The 12,310-nt window shown below is 32.0% G+C and overlaps 1 protein-coding gene across 1 annotated transcript; it reads left to right on the top strand.

Moving 5' to 3' along the window:
* The first annotated feature begins 6,712 nt into the window (after positions 1-6,712).
* Positions 6,713-10,846, top strand: LOC145558370 (glucan endo-1,3-beta-glucosidase-like). The gene is made up of 3 exons (XM_081619593.1): positions 6,713-6,841; positions 6,930-8,264; positions 10,437-10,846. The coding sequence occupies exons 1-3, from the start codon at positions 6,778-6,780 to the stop codon at positions 10,469-10,471; spliced, it is 1,434 nt and encodes a 477-aa protein (XP_081475719.1). The 5' UTR covers positions 6,713-6,777; the 3' UTR covers positions 10,472-10,846.
* Positions 10,847-12,310: the final 1,464 nt, after the last annotated feature.

Here is a 12,310-nt window from a genome sequence, read left to right as displayed (position 1 = left end):
TTTGAAAATGCAAGTTTTTGCCTTGTTAGTATTGCTGCAAACTTGTAAAAATTTGTTGCTGATCATGGTGAGTATGTGAAGAGAGTATTTATGGGGCAAGGGGTGCCTGTGATGCAATCTGGAACATCTTGGATGCGGCCTGCTAAGGGAATGGTGAAGGTCAGCTGTGATGCTCATGTGGGAAGGGTGACTGGACTTGGGGTCGTGATTAAGGATGCTATAGGGAGGGTCTTTAGTTGTTGCTGTGAGACAGGAGAAGGCTGGATGGGCAGCAGACATTGCTAGCTGCTGCTTGTCGTTTCGGGCTTCAGGTGGCCAATAGGCTTGGCTTCTCCTCGCTGGTACTTGAGAGTGATGCGTCTAATGTGGTGCAGGGCGTGAAGAAATCTGCTGCCAGCTTTACTCTCTTTTCTTTATTGATTGATGATATTTGTAGTATCTCTCGATTTTTGCATTGCTTGCTTTTCTATTACTCATGTTAAACGTGCGGGTAATATTCTATCACACAATGTTGTTAGATGGGATTCAGAAGGTTGTAATGAACTTGTTTGCTTAGGTTACGTCCTTTTCCCCAAAGCCTTTTAACTTTGGCTGAAATTGACATCTATTAATAATATTATCCACAAGTGTCTTAAAAAAAAAAAGGAAATTTGAAGACTTTGTCAGAAAAAAAAATGAAATATTTTAGTCTAAATGTCGCTCGAGATTATTTTTTTACCAAATTGAATTAACTTTTTTTAATATTGTCGCCAAATTTATTTAATTACTAAATTGTCGCCGGAGTTATTTGATTACAAAATTGTTGCTAGGAGTCTTTTTTATTTACCAATTTGGTCAATTGGCCTAATACAATTTTCACCCAAAAAAAAAAATTTCTAATTGTGATATGTTGCAAGTGTTGTAAATTTTCGATTTTGGTGTATTTCGAGTGTTGTAAATCTTACAAAAAATCCATTTTAAAGCAAACACATATAAAAAAATGGAATAAGTACTCTTCTAGTGTTTTCCCCAAAACATAATTTTTATTTTATTAGAAGTTGTGTTCAATTTTCCAGCAAAATCAATAATAACTATATACTAAAAGGCACATCAGCAATGACACGTATCATCTCATGGTATGTCTTAAGTATTTTCTTAAAAAAAAATAATTTAATGGGAAATTTATTTAAAGATATTATTTGTAAAATTTAAATATTATATAAATAACAATGATATTTACCTTTATATATATATATATATATATATATATATATATATATATATATATATATATATATATATATATATATATATATATATATATATATATATATATATATATTGACATTCAATTAACTAATATAAACATAATTTTTACTCTAAGAGTATAATTTGAGATTGACAAAAGTTAATGACTAAAATCTAGATATAATACAATATATGTTCACTGATAAGGATATAGATGTAGATTTTTTCTTAATCCTCTTTTTTTTTTTTTTTTTTTTTTTTTTTTTTTTTTTATAATTTTTTTATATTCTTCTTTCTATGGTTTTTTTAGGATTTTTTTTTATATATTTTTTTATTCCTATAATAAATTTTAATCTTTATTATAGATTTTCTTATCTGGTTTAAACATTAGAATGTCAATTAAGCATGATATTCCATGTATCATTATGTCAAATACTTTGTTTTTGTCAATGATAAATTTAGACAATTTATGTATTATATTCTATCAATTAAATTTATGTATTATATAACATTATTTTATAACAAAATATACGGAATAATAATAATTGTGCATGACACGAGACCTAATATATATATATATATATATATATATATATATATATATATATATATATATATATATATATATATATATATATATATATATATATATATATATATATATATATATATATATATATATATATATATATATATATATATATATATATATATATATATATATATATATATAAGGGAGGGATCCGGTAAGAATCCCTCCTTATATAAGAACCTAGTATATATAAGAACCAATCTAATCCGTAGGATTAGATTGTAATAGACGCTCCAGATTAAAGGAATGTTAGTAATGGCATTATAGTAAATATGAAAACAGACCACCACCATATATAAACCCCAAATTTTCTCTCTCCTCAAACATAACCCACACTTCATAAAGTTTCTACTTACTACCTCACTCTCTCTCCTAAAACCCCCAAATTCTCTCCAAAAATCACGAAATTCTGATTTGATTTTTGTGATTTTTCTGATTTTAGCATGATTTCAAGTCGATTTTTTATTTTTCTCATTTGATTTTCATTAATTTTCGGCGATTTTAGTGTTCAAATTTCAGTGATTTTAGGGATGGAATTTTCAGCGGAGTTAGGGTTCGAATTTTAGCAATTTTAGTGTTCGAATTTCAGCGATATTAGGTAATTTCAGCACTACTTGATTATTTCTTGTTTGTTTTTTTTTGCTGCGATTCTTTTTGGTTTTTTTGGCATCATTTTAGTAGTATTTCGATTATATTGCTACCTCTGTATTCAATCTTTTATTGAATAGTCTATGTTTTCAGTTTTTTTGATGACTTATTGTATGTCTATTATGTTTTGCAACTAATTATGTAATTTCGGAATTTCTAAATGAATTAATTGACTTTTGTGAATTGTAAATTAGCTTAGGATGTTCTAAACTCTTTCTCATAATGTTCTAAACTCTTTTTCATTATGTTCTAAGTTAGTGATACCTCTTATTGCGTTCTTAATTGTTAGTGATATCATTTTTCATTGATCTATTGGGTGGTTGGTTGGCCTTTAGATGGATGAATTAGTGTTTTCCTTAGATTGATTGATTGACATATATTATCTTTGAGGGAAAACTTGGGGACTGAGGAGAAAGAGAGAGGGAAGGAGGGGTGGGAGGATTATGCTGGCTAGCTGGGCATTATTAATGAGTTCAAAGGCTTAAAATAGGTGGATGAACTTATAGTCTTATACCATGCTTATGAGTTATGAATTTATGATGTTGCAAACTTAACTGTCTCAAGATGAATTGTAGATGCCTGGCAAGTTAGGATGGTTTTGTATACATGATGGGGGCAATTTAACTTGATACAATGTGGCCATATCAATGCCAATGTAGCTTTCTAGTATGATAATTATCGATTTTAAAGTTGAAGTAGCTGCTGTCAAAATTAGTGGAGTATTGGGTGGGGGCCCTTTGGTTTGAGAAATTGTAAAATGTGAAGGGAGGAATGTATGTAGAATTTGAGTTTCTAAATGTGATTGTTTTCCGCCCCTTCTAAGGGGGAGTGGTGATCAATAATATACGTCTAAAACCTATTAGCTCAAGTGGTAGAGCACTATGTAAATGCATAGAAGATGTAGGTTCGAATCCTACATAGGTTATCTTTATAAATAACTAAAAAAAACTTAAAAAGTAAACCTTATTATTTCTACTTATAGCCTAATTTAGAACAAATGTAATAATTTAGAACATAATGTAGAACATTGGAAATAATTTTAGAACTTATAGAAAAAACTTAGAACATAAGAAAAAACTTATAACACGGGATAAAAGTTTAGAGTGCATTAAAAATTAGAATATAGGTTAAATAATTTAGAAAACATAGGGAAAAAATTAGAACATAAAAAGAAAAATATTTAGAACATAAGAAATTAAAAGGCTCATAACACATAAGAAATTAAAAGGCTTAGAACATAGGAAAGATAATTTAGAACATGAGAGAAAATTTTAGAACATAGGCAAAGAAATTAAAAAATGGGAAAAAAAATTTAGAACATAGGCAAAGGTTTAGAACGTAGGAAAAATAGTTTCATTTAGAACATGAGAGAAAATTTTAGAACATAGGCAAAAAAATTTAGAACATAAAAAAAGGTTTAGAACATAAGAAAGATAGTTTCGAACATGAGAGAAAATTTTAGAAAATTTAGAACATAGGCAAAAAATTTTAGAACATAAGAAAAGGTTTAGAACATAGAAAGATAGTTTAGAGCATAAGAGAAAATTTCACAAGAAAAATTTTAGAACATAAGAAAAGGTTTAGAACATAGAAAGATACTTTAGAACACAAGAAAAAAATTAGAACATAGGGTAAATAATTTAGAACACTAGAAAACTAATTTAGAACATAAGGAGATTACTTTTACTGATTTAGAACATAGGAAAAATAATTAGATCATAGACAAAAGAATTTAGAAACATAGGAAAATAAACTTTAGAACATAGGTAGAAAAAATTTAGAAAAAAAAAAAAAAAAACTTTAGAACATAAATAGACTAAATTTAGAACATAGGAAAAAAAAACTTTAGAACATAAATGGACTAAATTTAGAACATAGGATTAGCCAAAAAAAAAAATTAGAACATACTTCGTATATGATTATACGAATCTATTTTATATTCTCAGTCATGGTTATTGTATCTAGCAATTTCTAGTTAACTTTACTACTTATAAATCATAAAAATCATTGATAGAAACATGAAAGACAACAAGGTCAAGGAAATTTAGAAAATTCTGAAAAATATCAGCAAAAAATAACAATTTATTATTATTACTAAAGAAGAAAAAGGCAATTTAGAACATAGGAAAACTCTCAAAACATAGATTTAGAACATTAGGGAATTTTTTTTTTAGAAAATATTCTGAACATTTTTTAGAAAATTGAAAAAAAGCTTAGAACATAGGGTTGAATTACAGTACATTATTTAATCGTTGGGCATGCTAAAACCTATTAGCTCAAGTGGTAGAGCACTATGCAAATGCATAAAGATGTAGGTTCGATTCCTACATAGGTTATCAGCGTCATGCGATAATTCCACCGAAAGTTAAAATTTTTGGTTGGCGTGTTCTTCACAATGGGGTGCCTGTTCGGAGCTATTTAGCTAAACGGGGTATATGTAGTGATGATATTTGTCAAGTTTGTGGTGATGCTCTTGATTCTCTTATGTTAGACATGGTCTTACAATTGTTGTTGAGGCAGGCTTGTAGAATATTGAACTTGAAACTGATTTGCTGAAGCTGTACTCCCACCTGCAGAACAACATCAGAGAAATTTCGCCCTTTGGTCTGAATGTGAACGATATTTTGTGCATTGCTAATTCTTGTTCTTCTTTTTCTGTCAGCCATGTTGGGAGGGAAGGGAATAGGGTGGCACATAAGCTTGCCCAATCTAGTAATGAGTTTGATTGTACGAGAGTCTGGATTCAGGAGCTCCCTGCGAGTTTCATGTCTGCTGTTCTTTTTGATGCTCCTGTTGTGAGCTAATAAAATTCTGTTATGTTCTCCTGTCAAAAAATAAAAAAGAACCATAAAAAAAAAATATATAGGACTAAGTTATACGAACAAAAAATACTTATCGAAACTATGTTAAAACGAAACTCTTTAAAGTTAAACATACACTTGTCTCCACATTACACAAAAAAATCGAACAATCAAACAATCGAACTAATAAATAATCGAACAAAATATATATAAATCGAATAGAAACTCGCCAAAAACAAAATCGAATAGAAAAATACCCAAAAATCGCCAAAAATCGCAAACGTATTGACGAACACTTGAATTAATGAAGAATTCAGACAAAATTCGTGAGTTCCAAGCAGATTTGAATGAATAATTTGATGAATCTTTCTTTGAAAGCTTTGAATGAATTTGGGGAGAGAACTTTAGAGTGAGAAAAAAGTTGTACCGGTTTTTAGAGAGAGAAAGAGCTGACAAACTTTTCTAAAATTTCTATTATACAATAAAAGGTTCATTAATTTACAATAGTGCCATTATTTTGATCCGGGTAAATGTTGAGCGTTAGATCTTGATTGATCCAATGACTGAAAATGGCCTTTATATATAATGGGTTCTTATATAGAGGAGGGTTCTTATATGAGCCTTCTTATATGAGCCTTCCTCTATATATATATATATATATATATATATATATATATATAAAGGAAAGATTATCATTAGCATATTAGCTTATATATATATTAAGGAAAGATTATCATTAGCATATTAGCTTATAAGGTTGAACACAATAAACTACAGAAAATATGAAAATTAATTTAACTACTTTACAAAATAACACATAGAAAAAAATGTCTAACTATTGCAAATTTTATGAAATGAAGGAAAGGGAGTAATAAGTTACGGAGTATTATGAAATGAAGGAAAGGGAGTAATAGGCCTTGTTTGGCAAATGACTGTTGGTGGTTGACTGGTTCACTTGGTTTGTTTGATTAGCTGGAATGTTTGGCTGTTTATAATGGCTTTTGAAATTGGCTGTGTTAAGCTGACTGTTTATAAAAGTGTTTGGTAAAATAATTGTTAGTTGTTAGCTGTTTATTACATAATTTGTGGGCCAACAAGCCAAAAGCCAACAAAAAGCTACTCAAAGCAGCATTTTCATTTTGACTTAAAAACCAGTTTTTTCGCTCACTAAAAAGCCAATTACCAAACACATTTTTTGGTTGTTTGACCACCTAAAAAAGCCAAAAGCTAATAAAAAAAGCCATTAAAAAGCCAATTACCAAACATGACCATAAACTAATAATTTCCCAACATACTTCCGTAATTTAAAATAAAAAAACTGTAAAAGTCCCCACATTCTCCTGTATTCCTAGAGTGTAGCAGTATACAGTAAAAGAATCTTATTTTAATCCACTTCGCCCACTTGTGTAGTCACTCTCACAGTCTCACCTCCATTTAACTCAACTCCCTCTCTATTTCCCCACTTCCCCTCACTCTCTCCTCCTCTCTGAAAAAAACAGAGCATCACCAATGGACCGCTTCACCATTTTCTCTCTCCTCCTCCTCCTCCTCCTTCCATTCTTCTCTCTTTCAGGTACATTCTTCTTCTTCCTCCAATTAACCCCATTTTCATCATTTTTAGATCTAATTACTCATTATTTGTTTGTTTATTTGTGCAACAGAAGGAGGAACCATTGGAGTAAACTACGGCAGAATAGCAAACGACTTACCTTCCGCTTCTAAAGTCGTCAACCTCCTCAAATCCAACAGCATTGATCGTATCAAAGTCTACGACTCCGACCCTGCCGTCCTCCGTGCACTCGCCAACTCTAACATTAAGGTCACTATCGACCTCCCTAACGAGCAGCTCCGCTCTGCCGCTACTCGTACCTCATACGCCAGCGTGTGGGTTCTTCGCAACGTAGTGGCGTACTACCCGCATACCCTCATTGAGGGCATTGCCGTCGGTAATGAGGTCTTCGTCGACCCGCAAAACACCACCACTTACCTCGTACCCGCCATGAAAAACATCCATTCAGCGCTTGTCAAATACGGGTTGGACTCCAAAATCAAGGTTTCTTCTCCTATTGCGTTGAGCGCATTGGGAAATTCTTACCCTTCTTCAGCCGGGTCGTTCCGGCCCGAATTGGTTGACCCGGTTTTTAAACCGATGTTGGAGTTTCTCCGCAAAACTGGGTCTGCTTTAATGGTGAATGCTTACCCCATTTTTGCTTATCAAGGTAACAGTGACGTCATCTCGTTGGATTACGCGCTTTTTAGGGAGAACCCAGGTGTGGTGGATGCCGGAAACGGGTTTCGTTACTTTAACCTTTTCGACGCTCAAATTGACGCTGTTTTCGCGGCAATGTCGGCGCTTAAATACGACGATATCCCCATTGTTGTGACGGAAACTGGCTGGCCGTCGAAAGGTGATCCGATGGAAATCGGCGCTTCCGTCGAAAACGCCGCCGCTTATAACGGTAACTTAGTTCGCCGGATTCTGACCGGCGGTGGAACTCCGTTGAGACCCAAGGCGGAGCTGACGGTGTTCTTGTTTGCTTTGTTTAACGAGAATAAGAAACCCGGGCCGACATCGGAGAGAAACTACGGGCTATTCTACCCATCCCAGAAGAAGGTTTATAACATTCCGCTGACATTGGAAGAGGTGAAGAGCTGGAAAGATGTCAAAGGGAGTTCGCCGGCGGCGGCGGTGGGGACGCCGGCGGTGAGTCCGGCGACCGGGAATGGTGGTGGGACAGGGAGAGTGACGGTGAAGGAGACGTGGTGCGTTGCGAATGGGGAGATGAGTGAAGCGAAGTTGCAGGCAGCTTTGGATTACGCTTGTGGTGAAGGACAAGCTGATTGTCATCCGATTCAACCTGGTTCTCCATGTTTTGATCCTAATACTCTTGAAGCTCATGCGTCTTATGCTTTTAATAGTTTTTATCAGAAGAATGGTCGGAAATTTGGTTCTTGTGACTTTGAAGGGGCTGCCTTTGTTGTGTCTAAACCACCAAGTACGTTTTCTCTCTACTCAATTCTATATTTGTTTCATATTTTTATGTTTTACATGTCCAAGATTTGAGATTAAATCCTGTTTACATTCTCAAATGAATCAAGTAGTCTAGTATAGTTTGTCGTAAGATTAGAAATTAAATCCGGTGTACATTATATAGAGATGGACCAATTAACAGTATATATTGAACTAATTTAAGTTTAGAGAGCCTAAAATCAAGCTTAAAGTGAGAAAACAGACGCTAATGTTGACTGTTATCTCATCTGATGTTAAAGATGAACGTCTTTTTAAAGGGTAAAGTTGATGTTATTCAATTTTGTTTTTAATCAACGAATGGTCTTGGTCTGGCAGTCTGGCTATAAATCAAGTTGGCATTTGTTTATCTAATTTGATTAGACAACATTTTTTACGTATTTCAATTGTTCTGTGATGATAAAATGATTGTTTTTTGAGGGGAAAAATGATTGAGTACTTAATACTCCGTACTTAGGACGTAAGTTTATTTATTGGGGATCGGAAGATACTCTGTATTTGATGATTTAGTGTGTAATTTACTTCATCTAAACCTAGATGATTTAGAGTGTAATTTTTCCTGCTTTCGAGTTAGAAAAAATTAATGTATTAAGAGTTAATGATAGCTTAGAGACACATTCAATTGTCCAATGCATAGATTTTGCGACAATATATTGTCACATAGTCATAAAAAACACATTGTATTTGGAACAAATAGAATTAGACAAGAAAACAATTCATCACATATATCAATTAACACTAGACTTGAACCTGATTTAAAGTTGCCTCGATTCGACCCTACCCTATCCCGAACTCAATAACTCATCACCATATACAACCCACAACTGAATACGACCCCGATTAGATCAACTCAATCGGAACAACCCCAACACATGAATAGTCCATATGACTCGTGTAAAATCTGTTACAATAACACAAACTTGCTAAGAGAAGTGGTCCTATAGAGTTGTCAAGTGTTGACGTCGATTATTAATGCTGTCACTGTTTTAAAACTAGGGTAAAAACTAAAAAAAATGAAGGGTGATGATGTTAGTATAATGGTGACCTCGTGCTCTGGCAATCTGCATTTGAGACCGTAGATTTTGCTATCTTTTTAATGTTGGTTGTACTTGTATATGAACGCAAATGCGTGCAAATGTGCGGCATTGGACCCAGTTAGCCATGTGGTAGATGTTGTATAAAAAAGGTTTTCATTGCTGCTGGAATTTGTCACTGAGAATCGACAATTTAGTCAAATTTTCTGCAGTTGTTAACACTAACGATCAAATTTTAGTGCCACATTATTACTTTTATGATAAAAGTGTTCATTTTTTTAAGTTTATCTCTTTTTGTTTTTATTTTGGTAACATGTGATTAACATATTGTAATGTTTGTTCTTGCATATTCTCGACCAATGTTGGAAGCATTGAAATTTGAGTCGTCTTTATTCAAAGTGTCTTGCAACGTTAGATACTTTTGGAACTTTGGATCTCATACTTGTTTTGTCTTAATAAACTTGATTATTTTATAATCACTATAGAAAATCTTCTCCCTCTTCAATCATGAGAGTTTGGTAAAAAATCACGAGAGTTTGTATAAAAATAGCTTGTGGTGAATAGTGTACATAACGATGATATATTAAGTAATTGTGGCTAGAGTTAAGGCCTGTTCTGATAAATTGAGCTGAGTTGAGCTGAATTGGGCTAAACTAAATTGTTTCTAACAGAGTTGGAATTGAACTGATTTGAAATTATTTAGTAATTGTGGCTAAGAGTTGGGGCATGTTTTGATTTACTGAGCTGAAGTGAGCTAAATTGAATTGTTATGAGAGAATTGGAATTGAATTGATCTGAAATTAAGCTGATCTTATAGAGTACCTATCTTCATCCTCATCATTTTACTCTTGAGAGTTATTGTATTAAGTCGGTAACACTAACCCGAGATCTTAAACTAACCTAATAAAAAAAAATGTACTAAAAGTTATTAGAATCCTACACGACCCTACTAATCTCTATGAAATGAAGAAGGGAGTACCAAAATTTAATTATTGTGTAACAGACTAACATAGTACACTTACTATTCCTTTTTTTAATGAATGAAATTTATGAAGTAATTTTTATTCTAGTATTCTGATAAAACCAAACTTGTACAAATTGTGCAGGATATGGAAAATGCGACTTTCCAACGGGATATTAATGTGAAAGGATGACGTTACGAAGCGTGTGAGAATAGTAGTTGAGTTATAATTATGTAAGCTACAGTACAATTATTATTATTATTATATAGTCGTTTAGTTAAATTTGGGGGGTGTTGTTTTTGTATTTACTTGAATAGTTTGGGAGGGGGCAGTTAATTAACATTAATTGGAGAACTACTAGTAGTAGTAGAAAGCATGTTAAAGTAGTTTTGTATCATTGGTATGTAATTAACTATGAACCAACTCTAACTTGCTTTTTTACGGAGTATTATATAGAATTGATGCATCTATTTATTATGAAGTACTGTAATATTCAGTTGGTTGTTGGCTTTTAAAGAGCCGTTTTATTTTAATCATTTTATGCTTGTTCTCTAGTTTTGTTATTACAGATTTACAGTAATTCCAGATTTATTTCAAAAATTGTTCAGTTTTATCGAAGTTAATTGAGGTCCTAGGAAATTGCCTGGCTTAGGGGTGTTAACAAAGTAAATAAACCTATCTAATCTAGTTTACAAACTAAAAACAACAAAGTTCAGCTCGAGAAGCTTGTAAACATACTCTTTTTTATTTTATATATTTATTTATTTAACGACTAATGAATTATTGGTTGGTTGCTTATTACACTATACCCTCAGTTTTATAATATTAATTTCATATGGAATCAATCTTATAAAATAAGAAAAGAAGAATAACATTAAAGTACAAAATAATCCATAATTAATTTACCTTATTCAATTTTTTTTATTTTTTTATTTTTCTTTTGGGAAAGTATAAGTCATAAACTCATAATGCATTATTCAAGGAAGAGACTATATCATCAATTCGCAACCAATTAATTCTAAAAAAATTAAGTTAAAATGGGAATATATTCAATGTGGATAGATATTTTTAAAACACTCAAAATAATATACGAGACTAAGATTATGAAACGGAAGGAATATTAAAGACTATTTTTTTTTTTTTTTGACAAGACTATTTAAAGACTTGTTTGATCTTGTGCTTAGAGATGACAATGGATCGGATTCGGATCGGGTGGAGCTTCACCCGCATCCATCCATTACTCTAATCGCTCCATCCACATCCATCCATCATCCGCTTCACCCATCATCCATATCCATGCGTCCATCATCCGCGGATGAAACGGGTGGAGTGGATGACTAATGGATGAGTATTAAAGTTGAAAAAAACTCACATAACTTTAATTTTCGGTTATTTGTACAATAGTTTTATTAATTTTATTAATTAAAAAGGAAACAATAACAATATATTGTTTGAAAAATTAATTTGCAACAAAAAAATATATATAATTTTCTTTCACATTTCAGATTTTATTATTAAAATTCTTAGATTAAAAAATTAATATATGTTAAACGGGTGGGTGGATGATTAGCGGGTGAAAAAAGTATCATCCATATCCGATCCGATCCATCATCCGCTTCATCCGTCACCCGCTTTTCATCCATTTAATTCGGGTTTTCATCCATTTATTTATTGCGGGTGGAGCGGGTTAGTGGATATCCACTTAATATTGACATCCCTACTTGTGCTTGGTGTTTTGTTTCCTAATTCCAATTTATTGCATTTTTTTTTTTATTTTTTTAAAGCAATTTATTACATATTGTTTTAACAACATTCACTTTTACAAATACATTATTTTGCCTACCCCGTAATTACAAATTCTTAAATGAACCTGATTCACATTAATTTATTGTGAACCACTAATATTAGTGAAACTATGGTTGTTTAATTAATAAAAAAAAGTCACTATAATAAAAATAAGGTCATTATGTTGAAATAAAAGTCATTTTTGTAATATATAGTCTATAAGAGGTTAAATT

This window comes from Chenopodium album, chromosome 9 (genome assembly GCF_948465745.1).
Source record: "Chenopodium album chromosome 9, dcCheAlbu1.1, whole genome shotgun sequence".
Classification (NCBI taxonomy): Eukaryota; Viridiplantae; Streptophyta; class Magnoliopsida; order Caryophyllales; family Amaranthaceae; genus Chenopodium; species Chenopodium album.
Note: the sequence above shows the minus strand (reverse complement) of the source record. Positions and strands in the feature narration are given on the sequence as shown.